The sequence below is a fragment of the Elephantulus edwardii genome, unplaced genomic scaffold (assembly GCF_000299155.1).
Source record: "Elephantulus edwardii isolate Elephantulus edwardi_28Jun2011 unplaced genomic scaffold, EleEdw1.0 scaffold00367, whole genome shotgun sequence".
NCBI lineage: Eukaryota > Metazoa > Chordata > Mammalia > Macroscelidea > Macroscelididae > Elephantulus > Elephantulus edwardii.
The window spans coordinates 1,715,792-1,732,951 of NW_006400117.1; the positions used below are offsets into that span (position 1 = coordinate 1,715,792).

Below are 17,160 nucleotides of genomic sequence, written 5' to 3' on the forward strand. Positions count from 1 at the left end.
CTAACAAGAGACCTATGAAGTGAGACATGCCAGGAGGGTAAGAACTCCTCAGAAGAGTCAACCATAGGAAACGGAAAGGGCAACATGGGCCTGAAACAAGTTCAGCGAGCAGGAAAGATGGATGAGTGGAAACAGGCAACCCAAGAAGGAAGTGGGAAGAGCACTCCTACACAGCGGGGATTGTAACCAATGGCATGAAACGAAAGGCAGGTGTAGTGTTTTATTGCATGGAAAGCTATCTGTTAACTTCCACTCAAATGAGAATAAAATGTTAAAAAGATCAAACAAAAAAAATATACAAGCAAAACAAAAGTTGTTTGTGATGTTAGGTGCTGTCAAGATGACAATTTGTAGCAACTCTACAAACAATAGCTCTGAAACCTGTTCTATCCTGCACAAGCCTCACATCCTTTTCCAGCTTACTGTTGCAGTCACTCTGTCGATCCACCTTGTTGAGGGTCTTCTCTTTCTCTGACCCTCTACCCTTTTCCACAGGATGTCTTTTCCAAAGAAGCGGTAGAGATGAGGATTTCCTGAGAATACGGACCTATAGAACCACTGTACGGAATTAAGTCATAAGATCATAAAAGACCACAGAAGAGACAAAAATAACAGCTTAAAGACTGTAAAGGGCTCCCAGGTCTCCATAGCGGTGAGCTGGAAACAGTCTGACGGCTCCTGAAGTGGTCAACCAGAAGCCAAATGGACAGCAACAGGCACAGATAATGAGAGAGGCGGCTGAGGGAACAGGAGCCCACACCAGTGGCATTCCCAGAAGAGAAGCAGTGGCAGGCACACAGTCCACAAATGACAATAGACACACTCAACTTTCTAAGCCCAGTGACACAAAATATATAAATCATGGAACTCCGGAGGAAAGGATTTAACAGGCAGAGGAAGTGACCGTCGAAGGCCCCACCTGGACTCTCTCTGGACGCTTCAGTCTCTTAGGAGTGATCTCTGGAGTCAGGGAGAGGCTCAGACTCCACTGTGAGAACTTTACCAGGCAACCACCACTCTATGGGAGGCTTTAGTGGGTCAATGGTAGAATTCTTGCCTTCCATCAGGGAGACCTGGGTTTGACTACTGCCCCATGCACCTCATGCACTGCCTCGTGTACTCCTCTCCTTCAGCAGAGACTTGCATGTTGCCATGATTCTGGGCAGGTCTCAACAAAGCCGACCAAGATGCCTGGTGATCTACTTCTGAAGACCATCAGTCAGTAAAAGCCCTATGGTTCAATCTATGAACTGACTGTAAAGTTGGTGCAGGACCTGGTAGCATTCTGTTCTGTGGTAAACGAGGCTGCCAAGACTCAGAGGCCAATGTCATGGTTGCTCTGAACAGGGCACTTTCAAAGGGGAGTTCAGGCCAGTCCAAAGGTCTTTACAAATTCCCTCCCACAAAGAATGTTGAAACAAAGGGCAAAATGGCTCACTTAAGTCCAGTGTTACCCTGATCTTCCCCAAGACCATTCTCATTCTCATCCAGACACAAATGAGCCAGTGTCTTAAACACTCCTTTGAAAAACAGCAGTATGTCAAGCACCTTCAAACCCACACCTGGAGACAGCTCTAGGTTGGTGAGCTTGTGGGTTAATTTTTATTTCCCTCTTTACATTTTCTGTTTTCCAAACATTCTAGAAAGGGCACATATGACTTTTGAGTACAGAAAGTGTAAATTACCAGAAAGCCCATAATGGGCTACATACCTGTAAAAAAGCCACACAGTCTCCCATTCAGAGATTGAACAATAGCTATTGTGAGGTTTTATAGCCCTGTTTGACAGCATGCATTATTCATTATGTTTTCATTTACCCAAGTGGACAGAGATCAAAGAATAGTAGTCACCAGGGGTGGGTGGGAGAAATGAAGACAGAATGCTTTGGGGACACTGAATTTCTGTTAAGAGTGATGGAAATTTTTGAGAAACAGTAAGAGTGATGGTTAAACATGATGAATGCCCCTGAACTATGCAATCGTTTTGTTACCTGTATATTTACTTAAATGGAAAATGGGTTGGAAATTTAAGTCATCGCCAGCAACAATAGCAACACTCAATAGGACAATAAACAACAAAGGCTGACAAGGGTGTGGAAACATTGGAAGCCTTCTACACTGCTAGTAGGAATGTAAACTGGTGCAAACACTCTGGGAAAGAGTTTGGCATTTCCTTACAAAGTTGAAAATAGAAAATCCATTTAATCCAGCAATTCTACAATAAAGTATATATCCTGAAGAATAAGAGCCACAACAGAAACAGATAAATGCACACTTATTCCCTGCAGGATTACTAACAGTAATCCTGTAATGAGTGATGGAAACAGCTCAAGTGTTCTAAAGTAATGAAACTATGGTGCATCCATACACTGGAGTACCACACAACATTGAGAAACAAGGAAGAAGTCATGAAACACGGCATAAGATGGCCAAATCTAGAGGACATTATGCTGAGTGAAGTAAATCAGTCACAAGAGGACAAATACTGCATAAAACTACTGTTAGAAAAAACTCAAGAAAGGTTTCCACACACATAAAATCACTTTAGTATAGCTACCAGGGAAAGAGAGAGGAGTAAAAAAAATTAATAAATAGATAATAAACACTTATTAGGATGGGTGAAAGGAATGGCAAGATAGAATAAGGGAATGTTGAGGTATTGAGGGTATAGTAATTAATGTTATGAAACAAAAAGTGTATGAATGATTGATTGAAAACCCAATATATTTTGTAAGCTTTCACTCAAATAACAATTTTTAAAAAGGAAAAAGTGCTAAAAATTAAGTTCCCTCTTTGCACGGCCTCAGTAACTTTGTCATTTGCCTGGAACATTCTAGAGAGTGAAGCAGGAAGGCTGGGCGTGGGGAGCTAAGCTGAGGGTGCAGTTCAACTTCCACAAACAGGTATTCTTCTAACATGCACAAAAGCACTTATTTCCATGAGCCCAAGTTAAGAATGTGACTGTCCCCTTGGAATTTCCAGAGTAAGAAAAGAAGATTTCCGAAAAAAAAGGAAAAGAAAGTATGAAAAGGACTACAAACCAGAGAAATGGCTGAGACGGGATCCGAGGCCAAGTTTCAGCACTTTTCAGGCTCACTGTCAAATCCTTGCCTCAGCTAAGGGTGCAGCAAAGGAGCCCTTGTTCCCACAGAGTGGATGCCGCTGCCCTTCCTTCCCAGCTCTGTCCCACTCACAGGCATAGTTGTCCCTTCTCCTCACAGAAACCACCTTCCTGTCAAGCTCATTTTGTTCCCATGTGTCTTAGATCCCTGCCAAGCTGCTTGGCTCCAGGTTGCCAAGCCTAGGGCCCAGTGTCCTATAAATTCTGAAACTGGATTAAAGGAATAGCATGACTTACACAAGAATGCAGGAAGCTGAAATGGTACTTGAACTAGCACACAACTCCTAACTCAAAACCACAGCTCAGTAGCCAGCCGTGCTCCAGGATCTCCGGGATGCAGAGTGGGGTGAAGTTGACTCAGAGCTCACAGAGACGGAAGGATGCCCAGGAGGAAAGGCCCAGGGGCCTGGTAAAGTGGAGAGAGTGTCCAGAGGAGGATGAGGACATGCATGGGCCTGGGTGTAAAGGGTCTGGAACTCTAAACTAAAGAATCTGGACTTTACCTAACACACTGAAGCCTCTTGGTCTTTCAGATTTCAAAATCCACCAGAAGTTCAAACACCTCCTCTGCATGGCTAGCTGTTTATTTTGCCAAATAAAGACAGTAAATCCAGACCCAAAGATTCAACATTAGCTACCATTTCCTATGAGCTTCATTTCACAGAAAGGCAGTCTAATAAGGTCAAAAGGATACAATCCTGAATGAAAGAGTCCTTCCTTAGACCACATAACAGAGGCAACCTTCTGCTGATCAAATGCCCATTGCGTCGTCCTTGCCGTCCTCATTTCCCCACAGACCTGTGAGAACTCCCTCACAACAGGTTCAGGAGCCATAGCTGCGGGCAGGAGTGACGGCACAGCTCAGACCTGAGCACCATGCTTATTCGTGGCATCCAAAATACCAAGTGTGCTTTGTTTACCGAGCCAAAATGACAAAGAGAGATCAAGTTTGCTTCTGGTCCCATCTGTGATTCCTAAAATGTAATGTGTGTTTTGTTCACTGACCGCAAAAAAATCAAACCAGCTATGCTGCACTGAAAAATAAGGAACTCATGCAATATTATTCAAAATGGGTAACCCTGGAGGACATTATGCTGAGTGAAGTATCTCAGTCACAAAAGGACAAATACTGCATGGTGCCACTGTTGTAAAACAGGACTGACCTCGGGGTTGGGGGGAGACTGAGAAAGATGGGATAAATAATGTATACTGCATTGAAACAGATGAGGGAGAAAACTGTTTAAAAGGGATATGTGATTAGGTATTTCTGTCATCACAGGAGTCTAGAGCGAAGGCTACATGGTGGAGGGGACCTGGGGGAGGGGATGTAAAACAATGAAAAAATTTATCTTTTACTTTTCCAAGAGGATAGTGTACTTGGGGGGAGAGTTGTGAGGGGAGAGAAGTGCAACAATGAAAGAATGGAAATCTAAAGTGTCTGTAAATTTTCATTGAAATTAATAATAAATTTTTTTTAAAAAGCTACTAAAAAATAAATCAAACCAGGTGAAGTCCATGACAGTGGCAGACTGGGTTACAGTGCATGAAGCACAATCAGGCATGGCTAACGCTTCTCTGGGTGTGAGGAGGTGTATGTGTTGATTTGTGTCCCCTAAAAAGATATACTGAAGCCCTAACCCCCAATTGCTGTGAATGTGACCATTATCGGGTAAAGCAGAGTCTTTGCAAATACAATTAAGTTCAAATGAGAGTATGCTGCTGTTATGTGCCATCGAGTTGGAACAGACTCATAGCTGACCCTCCAGCGGGTTCTCGGAGGCAGTAAATTGCAAGCGAGACTGCTCATCCTTCTCCTACTGAGCAGCTGACAGATTTGAACCTCGTGCCTTTGGGTTGGCAGCACCACTCCTTAACCACTAGGCCACAAAGCTTCCCTCCATGAGCATATTAGAGTTATGAATCTTAATTGTCTTGTGTCCTAATAATAAGAGAGGACACACAGAGATACACAGGAGAAGGTCTGTGTCACAAGTCAGAGATGGCAGTGAGGATGCAAGCTTGCCAGAAACGCCAGCAGCCAGGAGAGAAGCAGGGAGGAGTTTCTCCCTCAGAACTTGCAGGAGGAGCCCGCCTGGCTGCACCTCACTGTGGGCGCTGAGCTTCCAGAGCTGTGAGAAGATACACTTCTGTTCTTTTTTAAAATTTTTTTAATTTTATTATGGTGTGTATGTGCACCATCAAATCAGATCCAACTGGTACAGGAAGAGATTGCCTCTCCTTTTCCAGTACAGCATCTGGTGGATTCGAACTGCATGCTTCTGGGATTGCAGTGCAGCTTTTTTCCACTAGGCCACCAGAGCTCCCTACACTTTTGTTCTTGTAAGCCTCCTACTTTGTAGCATTTTGTTACAGCAACCCTTAGAAACTAATACACAGAGAGAAGCTTCCATGTTGAGTGTAAGAGCAGTGAGACTTCTAAAAAGCATATTGCTCGCTCATTTATGTCTACGGGGCTTGAATGTGCATGTGAGTCTTCAAGATACAGCGTCTACCAGATGGATTTGACCGTGGAAAATTCATCCTGAAAACTCAGAAGTTGCCCGGTGCACATAGTTCTGAGGCTGACTCCTCACTAGTTAGCAGGTGCAGCCTCTCTGGACTGGTCTCCCAATGGCAAGGCTGAGACTAGAGCAGAGCAGCAGGACAAGCACAGAGGGGCATCAGCAAGGGTGAGCAAACCAGCACATCATGCACCGCCCTGCAAGCAGCGTCCGTACCTCGAGGTCGGAGTTGATGGAAGAGACCTCGGAGGAGCTGCTGGAAGACACGCGGGCCCGGATCACCTGCACGGGAGGGTATGAGGGGGGCTCCTGCAGGGAGAGGTCTCCAGTGCTTGTCTGTCCATCGCCAGGGAGCCTACTGGCACTGCAGCTCACCTGTGGGCAAGCAGAAAGGGACAATTAGTCCATCGCTTTATTTTTTAATTGCCAAACACATAGCTCACTATTCAAGAGATACAAAAGAGGGTGTACTGAGTAGTCAGTCTTCACACTGGGGAGCTCTGGTGGCCTAGTGGGTAAGGAGTCGCTCTGCCAACCCAAAGGCTCACAGTTTGAATCCACAAGCTGCTCCACAGGAGGAAGATGGGTAAACAATGTACAGCCTCTGCAATCCCCATGGAGAGTCAGCGGTGACTCAGAGCTGACTTGATGGTACCCAACGTCTTCACCCTCAACCCTCAGTCATCCACTTCTCTTCCCCTCAGAGCCAGTCAGTGCTGGCAGTTTCTCAAGCATCCGTTGGCAGATCCCACGTATGGATTTTAATCTACACACACACACACACACTGAATACAACAACTGGTTGCCAGTGAATTGGCTTTGATGCACGACAACTTCATGTCTGTCCGAATAGACTTGTGCTCCAGAGGGTTTCACCAAGCTCAGTTTTTGGTAGTACGTCAGCCAGGCCTTACTTCCGCGGCACCTCTGGGAGGACCTGAATCTCCAGCCTTTCAGTCAGCAGTTTAGAGTATTAACTGTTTGCTCCACCCAGGGACTCCACGTGCATCTATAACCCTAAACCTGTTACTGTTGAGTTGACTTTGATCAGTGATACTACAGAACAGAGTGGACCTTTCCCAGAGGTCTCCAAGGCTGCAAATCCTCATGGAATTAGATTGCTTTCTCCTTCTTCTACAAAGTGACTGGTGGGTTTGAATCACAGACCTTCAGGCAGCAGCCCAACACTTAGCCCCTGTGCCACCAGGGTTCTTTCCTCTCCCTACATCCACGAGTGCTAGACTCTCCCCACTCTCTTGTGTACCTCACCTTTTGCATATAACAATAGGCTTCAGCATCTGTTCTAGATCAGAATATTATTTATTGTTGTATCTTCATATTTCACCTCAGACTCATGGTACTGGAGTTGGAACCAACTCACAGCTGGACCTCCAGTGGGTTCAAGGCTGTAAATCACATGAGAGGAGATTGCCCTCCTTCTCCCAAGAAGCTGCTGGCGTATTTGAATCTGCAAAGAGGTGTAGCCTTTGGATTAGCAGTGCAACTCCTTAGGGACTAGGCCACCAGAGTACCCTTGTTGTTGTTGTTATGTGCTGTCAAGTTTGCTGTTATCTCATAGTAACCCTGTACAAACCCTGTTATATCCTGTGCCAAACTTACTGTCTCTGACACCCCTACTTCCATTTCCCCAATCACTGAATCAATTCATCTCATCGAGGGCCTTACTCTCTTGCCCTGTCCCTCCACCCTCCCAAGCATAATGTCGCTCCCTAAGGACTGGTCCCTCCTTGCAACAATGTCTGAAGTATGTCAGATGGAGCTTCAGAATCCTTGCCTCCAAGGAGCAGCCTGGTCTCACCCTCTCCAGAAGGAACCTGTTTGTTCTCCTAGCAGTCCATGGTATTCAAAACTCTTCTCCCAGCACCATAACTCAAAGGCATCAATTCTCCTTCTATCATTCCTAGTCATTGTCAAGCTCCCTGAAGCATAGCACATAACTGTGAAGACCATGGCCTGAATCAGGCACACCTTAGTCTCCAGACTAACATCATTGCTCTTCAAAGTACCTTTGAGATAGTAGAAAAACAAAAACAACAACTCATTGCTATTGAGTGTGAATGAACTCATAGCTGAGCCTTCAGCGAGTTTTCATAGACTTAAAATTGCTCAGAGGAGATTGTCCATCTCTCTCTCACAGAACAGCTGGTGGCTAGAAAACACTTGCCTTCAGATTGGTAGTGCAACTAGCATAGTGTAAGTGTCTACAATTCATCTACCCAGTCCTCTACTGATGGATATTTAGGCTATTTTCAACTGATTGTTTTTACTGGCAGTAAGTTTCCTTTATTCCCAAGATGCCACGGTATTTAAAGGATGAACTCCTTGAAGAGGAACAGCTGGAGCAAAGGGCTAGGTGGATGTTGCCAAAACAGCTCCCTTTATTGATTCACGCTGCTGGTATGAAAGTCAGTTGGGAAAGAATACAACCCAGAATCCTCTTGTTATGTCTGAATATGCTTTACCTGTTCCCTCTGCAAAATAACCTAGTGCAGTTGAATTGATCCCTACTCACAGCAACCCTGGAAGGGACTCTCGTGGTCCAGTGGTAAGGAGTTGCACTGCCAAACCAAAGACAGGTGGTTCAAATCCATGAGCTGCTCCATGGGAGAAAGATGGCTATCTCCTCCTATATAATTTACAGCCTCTGAAAACCTGCTGGCAGTTCAGCTATGAGTTTGTTCCTATTTGATGGTACGTAACAACAACATATAGCAAACTTGTACGACAGAGTTGCCCTGCAGTTTTCAAAGAGGTGATTTTTATGGAAGCAGACTTTCACAACTTTCTCCTGAAAGGCCACTGGGAGGTTTGAACTGCCGACCTTTTGGTTAGCAGCTAAGTGCTTGCCTTCTGTGCTACCAGGGCTCCTCAACACCTTTACATAGATGAATTTAATCTCTATAACTAAGCCCTCAGATGTTATCCTCATGTTACACTTACGGAAACTGGAGCACAGAGAGGTTAGGCAAGTTGCTTAAGGTCACAATTTTTAAGTATTACAGCCAGAATTCAGCCTTGTCTTGTCCAAGTTTGTGCCCTTGACCACTGCTTCTCACTTGGCTTAATGGCCAACATCAAATAAGCACTTGTTAAATGGCTGATTTTCAAAACAACAACAGCAGTAGCGGCAGCAGAATGGGGGGGGGGGAACCAACAACCCTACTAGGGAAGTGTTAAGAGTTCTTGTCTTCCTCACAGAAAACTCAGGGTTTGATTCCTGGCCAATGAACCTCTTTGCAGTCACCATCCTCTGTCCCTGGAGGCTCATGTGTTGCTACGATGCTGAATAGATGTCAAGAGAGCTTCCAGATTATAAGGCAGCTTAGGAAGAAGGGCCTGGCGATCTATTTCTGAAAAATTGGCCGATGGAAACAGTGTCCCATAATGTCCCAGTTATGGGAACGTCGCAGAACTGGGCAGAATTTTGTTCTGTTGAGCACAGGGCAACCTCTGCTAAGAGTGGTCTCCCACAGGCAAAGCACATCGACATGGAACCCATCTTCACAGCCGTCTGACATGAAGAGTGAAAGCTCTCTTATTTCTCAGCATCCACCCTTCTGGACACTAGTCCTAAGAAGAAAGAATCCCAGAGATGCTAGAACCACTGAGCGTCACCAGGGCCACATGGGGACCCTAAATCTCTGCCTCGGCTTGGAGCATCTGAAGCTTTCTTTTCTCTGTGACTCAAGGGCTTCAGGCTCTGAGAAATTTATATAATTTCTCTCTTACTGCCAGAGAGGCTTCTCTCCCACCCCTCGCCCTGCCATTCGGACAGACTGCCCTGAGGTTTCTGTGACGGACTTCTCTTCAGATAAGCTACATTTTCATCACCATTTCCTTTGCTTGGTCAGCAAGGAGGGCAAGACTTCGTCTCAAGAGCTTTAGAGCAGTTATTAGGAGGGATCTGGAGTCCCTGGAGAAGGACATCAGACTTGGTAAAGAATCAGCATATAAACAGGAAGACCCTCAATGTGATGGACAGACAGTGGCCACAACAATGGGCAAACAGAGCACTGATTGTGAGGACGGCACAGGGCTGGACACTGTTTCACTTTGCTGGACCTGGCGTTGTTAGGAGTGCCCATTCAACGGCACCTAACAATAACTAACACTTAGAACAGTACCCTGGCGCATAATAAGCACCCTGTAAATGTTAGCTGTTATTTACTCAGAGCCTGGCAAGCGGTTAGCTCTCAGTAAATGGATTGCACCGGGAATAGTGCCACTAAAACTGTGTGTGGTGGCCTCCTGCCAAGACTGGGCCATGGGAGCCAGCACAGGAGTTCTCGCGCCCTCTGGTGGACACAGAAGGACGAGGTAGAGAGTAGGTATTAGCTGAAAATTGTGCCAGCTGGCTCCAGCAGAAGAGAATGAAGGAAGAACCCATGAGCTCATCTTCCAGAGTCTGTTCCCCAGCAGGGATCCCCTCAGGATTCCTGGAAGGTCCTGGAACTGTATTAAGCTAATGCAGCCATTGCTTTGTTCTTTTTTTTTTTAACTCACAATTTTTCCATGTTTGCTGCAAAGCTTTGGCTCTTTCCTAAGTACATCTACCCGCCTCCTCTCTCAGGGGTTAATAGCTGCAAACCAAAAAGCCTGAACAGTTGCCATCAAGTTGATTCCAACTAGTGGTGACCCAGGCTGACCTTGCAGAAAGCCAGGCGTGCTCCTGAGACACTTGCGGATGAGTCGGAGCCACCCGGGGACTCCTTGTTAGTCAAGTGGGCTCTGAGTTTTCAGGGCTTGCTCTGAGCCTCACAGCAAACAGTTATTTGCACCCAGTTCCCAAGGAACAACAACAACAACAACAAAGACTAATGCCTGTCTCCTCTTCCAAACTCTTTGAGCACTCACTGGCCGTCTGGGCAACCTGCTTCCAACTCTGTGCTCAGAGTACACCTTTACTGACTGCCTGTGTGGAATCAAGGAACCCTGGAGTTATCGTGTACAATCTACGGAGCTTCTACCCTGAAAGGCTGGCAGTTCAAATGACCAGCCGCTCTAAGGGAAAAAGAGGGACAGTCTCTTCTCATAAGAATTTACAGCCTCCGAAACCACCTGATGGACGATGACTCTGAGGTGGAACCAACTCAATGTGTGTGTGTGTGTGTGTGTGTGTGTGTGCGCGCGCGCATGACATCAAGTTCTAGTAGGCACTTCTTTTGTACCATGGAGTCAGAACTAATCCATAGCTGTAGCTGACTCTCCAGCAGGTTTTGAGAGGCAGGAAATCACACAGGAGGAGATTATTGCTCTTTCTCCCACAGAGCAGATGATGGATTTGAACTGTGCATTTGAGTTGACAGTGTGGTTTCTTACCACGAGGACACCAGAGCTCCCTTCTAGGCACTAGGATTAAACAATAGAAGACAAAGTTGTTTTGGAGTTTATATCCTCGCAGGAAACAAGCAGAAGTAACAAACAGTGTTAAGTGCTTTGTTATTGTTGTTATTGTTGTTGTTATGTGCTGTCGAGTCACCTGCGACTCACAGTGACCCTTTGTACAACAGCCCTAAACCCTGCTCTATCATGTGCAAATCTTATTGGCTCTGATACACCTACCCACATTACCCCAGTCATGAATCAATCCATCTCATCGAGGGTCTTCCTCTCCTTTGCTGACCCTCCACTCTCCCAAGCACGACATCCTTCTCCAAGGACTGGTCCCTCCTTGCAACATGCACAATGTATGTTGAACGAAGCTTCAGAATCCTTACCTCTAAGCAGCAACCTGGTTTCACCCTCTGTAGGATGAACCTGTTTGTTCTCTTAGAAGTCCATGGTATATTCAATACTCTTCTCCACCATCAAAGCTCAAAGGCATCAATTCTGTTATCATCCCTAGTCATTGCCCAGCTCTCTGATACATAGCAAGTAAGGTGCACCTTAGTCTCCAGGCTGACATCGTTACTCCTCCATACTCTGGAGAAGTCTCTGACAGCAGACTTTCTCAATACAATTTGTATTTTAGTTTCCTGGCTGCTGGTGTTAAGAGTGTTAACTGTGGAGCCAAGCAAACTAAAGCTGTTAACAATCTCAATCTCTTCACCATCTATCATGATGCTGCCAATCAGCCCAGTAGTGACTTTGTAGAGAATTAAAATAGGGTAAGCTTTCAGTGATACAAGTGAGGTGCAAGGTTGCAAGGTTGGAAGTTCACGTTCCTCCAGAGGTGCCTGGAGGGAGAGTGTGGCAATCTACTTTGAGAAATCAGCCACCAGCCCCCCTCTAGGGCATGTATCTGCTCCCACACACACAAGTTGGAACTAACTCAACAGCAATTGGTGAGAGGAGAGAAGGGTGGAGGCCCTTCTGACCGAGTGATCACGGAAAGGCCTTTTGAAGGGACTTCTAAGCTGAAGTCGGAAAGACATGAAAGAGGCAGCTGTGTGGAAAAGCAACAAATGCTGGCGAGGTTGTGGAGAAACTGGCAACCTTATTCACTGTTGGTGGGAGTGTAAAATGGTGCAACCACTGTGGAAGGCGGTATGGCGCTTTCTCAAAAAGTTGCAAATAAGAGATACCATTTGACCCAGCAATTCCACTACAGGAAATATACCCCAAAGAGACCATAACTGCCACCCAAGCAGATACATGCACACCCATGTTTACTGCGGCTTTGTTGACAACAGCAAGGAGTTGGAAACAACCTAAGTGCCCATCAACAAATGAATGGATAGAGAAGCTGTGATCTATTCACACAATGAAATACTATGCTGCATTGAAAAACAAGGAACTCATGAAATATTAAAAATGGGTAACCCTGGAGGACATTATGTTGAGTGAAATATCTCAGTCACAAAAGGACAAATACTGCATAGTGTCACTGTGTAAAACAGGACTGACATCAGGATTGGGGGTAGACTGAGAAAGATGGGATAAATAATGTATACTGCACTGAAACAGATGAGGGAGAGAACTGCTTAAAATGGATATATGATTAGGTATTATTGTCATGACAGGAGTCCAGAATGAAGGCTGCATAGTGGAGTGGACCTAGTGGGAGGGACTGTAGAACAATGAAAGAATTTTTCTTTTACTTTTCAAAGAGAAGAACAAATTGGGGGGAGGGGTGAGCAGGGAGAAAAGTACAACAATGAATGAATGGAAATCCAAAGTCTCTGTAAACTTTCATTAAAATTAATAATAAAAAATGTAAAAAAAGAAACACGCCTTCAGGACAGAGGGAAAGAGAAAGAAGAGACAGTGTCAGAAAGCAAGGCCTGGATCTACAGGTCTCACAAGTTTTTATAAAGAGCTTCTCTTTTATTCCAACAGAAAATGGGAAGCCAGAGGACTGTTTTCAAACAAGTTATTTTTCTAGAAGATCCTTTTGGCTCTGAGTGCAGCTATATGGTAGCAAGGCAGGTGTGGGAGGTAAAGAAAGAACCATTGGGGCAGAGGGATTGGAGATACGCCATAAAGGTGGTAGTTATGAAACACTTTCAACAGAGGAATCCTTGGGTGGCAAAACAGCCACTGAGTTAGAAGCCAAAAGATTGACGCTTGACCATTTGCCTAGAGGCAGCTTGGAAGAAAGGCCTGGAGATCCACCCTACCAGCCATGAAAACTCTAAGGAACATTGCTCTACCCTGATGCCTGTGGGGCTGTAGGGAGTCACACGACTCCACGGCAACAGGGCTTCTACAGTGACCGGAGTTTGGGCTGGAACAACTGCAGAGCAGTGCTGTCACTTGGAGCGGTGAGGAGGCTGGAAGGGCAGCTCTGTGAGTATGAGTGTCCAGTATTCTGTTTGGCCAGAGTGAGATGCTATGCGGTGATGGGCAGCTCTGGACAGCCAAGACTGGAACCTTTGGGACAGGAAGAGGACAGAGACACAAACCCAGGGTCTTGCTATTTAAAGCCCTGGGTTGGGATTCGGTCACCCAGAGAGAAGAAAGGCCCCTGCCTGGAGATGCTCTGACTTGAAATCAAGCTTTAGAAAAAGAGGTAACAACTTTAGAAAAAGAGGGGAGCAGACCCAAGAGAGTGGGGGCACGGAAGCCTAAAGAAGCTGGTGCATACCTGGGTTGAATCTCAGTTTGAGCAGAAATGCCCACTGGATTTAACAACTTACAAGTCACTGATGACCTTGACCAAGAGTCTTGGTGAATGACGAGGTCAATCAGAGTGAAAGTTCCCATGGCATTTTCTGTTTTTTCCAACCCTCTTTGTACTGTGGGCTCAGTTGTCCAGGCCGGGAACTGGGAGCCATGTCAGAGTCCTCCCTCCCCTCCTCCTGCAGCCTCAGGCCCTCCACAGCTCTCCTTCCCTCCACAGCTCTCCCTCCCAGCTCACTCTCTCTCTGCTCCATCTCTGTTCATCCATCTGGTCCCATCACTCCCCGGGATTAACACAGTGCCTCGTTGGCAGCCCTGCTTCCAGTCTCCATTGCACCAGAGCAACAACTCCGAATTGCTCATCTAGCCAAGTGCCTAGTACTAAAGCCTTTCCTGGATCCCACCACTGTCAGGTAATAGCAGCCAGAGTCCATGGTGTGATGAACTGTCCCTTACCCTCTACCTTCATCTCCCCTCCATCTGTCCCCACATTGACTTTGGACAGCTACTTCCTCTCTCTCCATGCTTCTGAGCTTCACCCAGGGTGATCTGGTGGTATAGTCAGTAGGGAGTTTCTCTTCTAACGCAAAGGCTGTGCCTCTCTGGTGGTTCAAATCCACTAGCTGATCCAAAGGAGAAAGATTCCTCCCATGCAATTACAGCCTCTGAAAAACAGCTATGCTCACTCCAACTCCATGGCAATGAATGAAAGTGAATTATGTCCCGTCCTGCCCCTGCAACACCCAAAGTGCCACCTCCTCCAAGAAGTCTTCCGGGATTGCTTCCCAGCGCTCTGACACCTGGCTATGGTCTGGGGTCGCTCACCTGCTGAACAGGCTCAATGGTCAGCTCCATATAGCGACTGATGGCTCCCATCGTCCTGAGTGGCTTGCAGTTTGGCAGTGTGGTAAGAGGCATCCAATCTGAATTCTTTCCCATGGAGACAGATAGAAGAATTCTTAAACTCAAAAGACATTTTCAAAACACAAGATCTTATTTTCTTTAAAAGAAACCCCTAAGTAATTGGTCTAGTCGTTTGCAAAACACTTCACTTTCTGCTTCATGTCCATTGGGTCCTCTCTCTCTCTCTGACTTCCTTGAGTTCACACCAGGTCAATGGTTCCTAAACTTGGCTTCATACTTTTCAGTTCCTACCTGGGGATCATAAGAAAAAAATACCAGAAAACTATTGGTGTGATGTTTCCACTCCCTGGCATTCTGGGTTAATCAGCACGGGATGTGACCTGGGTAGTAGATCTTGAAAAAGTTCCTAGGGAGTTTAATGTGCAGCAGGGACTGATTTGAAAACTAAAACTCATGCTGCTATATTGGAACCAGGAGATTGCTCCTCTTTCTTCCTCAGAACAACTAGTGGGTTCAAACTATCTACCTTTGAGTTGCCAGCACAACCCAAAACTCCCAGGACCTGGTAGCCTAGTGGTAGGAAGCTGTGCTGTAATCCCAGCGGCATGCAGTTCAAATCCATCAGCTGCTCCATGGAAGAAGGATGGGCAGTCTCCTTCCATGCAATTAGTGGCCTCAGAAAACCCGTCAGAGGGTCAGCTATGGTTCAGTTCTGACTTGACAATACACAGAAACCACAAGAAATAAATGTAAAGCTGGGGTTCTCAGTCTTAGTGTGCACCTGCCAGCACCCACAGACTGCTGACGCCCATCTTCAGTTTCTGGTGAGGTCCTCCGATTTGCAGTTCTGAGAAGTGTCCAGTGGAAGCTGGTTGGGGACCACACACTGAGAACCACTGTGGTAGAGAATGACTGAGGATCCAAAGGGCAGCTGCTTCCTTCCTTCAGGACCCACCACAGACACTCCCACCCCAAACCCAACAAACACAAACTACAGTCTCTGAGTCAATTCCAACTCCAGGTGATCCTTCATGAGATGCACATACTGGGAAAATGAATATTTTGGAGAGTCAGCTATGAGTTGGTTCCAGTTTGACCCCAATGGGGCTAAATTACAATGAGTTTGAAATACCAATTAAAGCTACACTGCAATCCCAGAGGCATGTGGTTCGAATCCACCAGCTGCTCTGCTGGAGAAGGAGGGACAATCTCCTCCTGTAGCAGTCAGATCCAATTTGACAGTACACACATAAAAAAATAATAAAATTGGAAAAAATTTTCTAAATATCAATTAGTTTAAATTGCAACATAGCAGAAAAGGGCACTTGACTGTTTAATCGATATCACTAAAACAACAAAACAACCCCACTGTTACGGAGTCAGCAGAATTTTCAAAGGCTGAGTGGTCCCCAGGCCCTTGTTCAGAGCAGCCTGTGGGTAGATTTAAACCTTCAGTCTTTCTGTTAGCAGCTGAGGGTGGCATCTATTCATAATGACCCAGGGCTTCTTCTCATATCGCTAAGGGTACACTGTGGTTATTACTGATCGCTATGGAACGTCGAGTCAGAACTGACGCATAGCTAAGCACCCGGGGGTGTTTCACAGGCAGTATAATTGCACAGAGGAGAGTGCCCCGCAGTGCAGCTGGTGGATATGAACCACATGCCTTCAGGCTGGCAGAGAAGCTCCTTACCACGAGGCCACCAGAGCTCCCTAAAGGTATATTAAATGAGAAAAAAATTAAAAATGAGGGAAGGGAAAAAAAATCTAGTAACTGGAGAAATGCAGGGTACCATTATATTCAGTGTCAGCTCAGTTTGGGGCGTAAGTGATAGTTTTGTTGGGTTTTTTGTTGTTGTTGTTTTTAGTGTTTCCCCCCCCCCAAAAAAAAAAAAGTGGAAAGGGTTTATTAAGGTAATGCAAAGGAGACATGGTTGATGGAAGGCAGAGACAGGCCATCCAAAAAGTTAAAGAGAAAACCCCTTGGAAAGTCAGGGGTGGTCCCAGGCCTTTTGGCAGGCAGCCAGCTGAAAGAAACTAGTTTTTAAGGTGACCAGCGGGCAGGGTGTGGAGGGCCTCCTAGGATCCCACCCCTGCTCCCCTAGAGCCGGCCGCTCTGTCCACTGTGGCAGTGGACACACTGATGAGCCAGAAGCCTCCAGACGTCCTGACCTTGTCCTCGCTCTGCGCCTCACGGCTTTCTTCCTCCTCTCTCTCCGCACAGGTCAGGAGGGCTTGCCTGTCGGGGCTCTCTCTGGCTTCTGTGGCAAGTCCCAGCACCCGCCTCATCTTGCTCTTCATCACGCAGCAAAGGAAAATGATCTGAGAAGGAGCGCATTAAGGTCCAAGGAAGCGGTGTCTACCAGCAGCCAGTCCTGCCCACCTTATTAATTACATGCCCCCAGAGTCACCTCTGGTCGTCCCTATCATTCCACCGGGGCCTGCACCCCAAAAGAGAGAAGGCTCATGGGAGGCCTGGGCCAGGTCTCTGTATGTTTGTCTCCTAAATGGCTGGCATCCAGCAAGACCCCTCAGCTCACACACGCTTGGGAAATTCGTGTTAAATAAACAA

At 46.2% G+C, this 17,160-nt stretch overlaps 1 protein-coding gene across 1 annotated transcript in view; it reads right to left on the minus strand.

The window, feature by feature from the left end:
• TMEM44 (transmembrane protein 44) overlaps positions 1–17,160 on the minus strand; it is a 62,444-nt gene that overhangs the window by 23,484 nt on the left and 21,800 nt on the right. Inside the window, exons 7-9 of the mRNA XM_006902095.1 lie at positions 16,779–16,910; positions 14,550–14,654; positions 5,859–6,017 (exon numbers count right to left, since the gene is read on the minus strand). Of these exons, the coding sequence (XP_006902157.1) occupies positions 5,859–6,017; positions 14,550–14,654; positions 16,779–16,910 (396 nt within the window). The remainder of the gene's footprint in view (positions 1–5,858; positions 6,018–14,549; positions 14,655–16,778; positions 16,911–17,160) is intronic.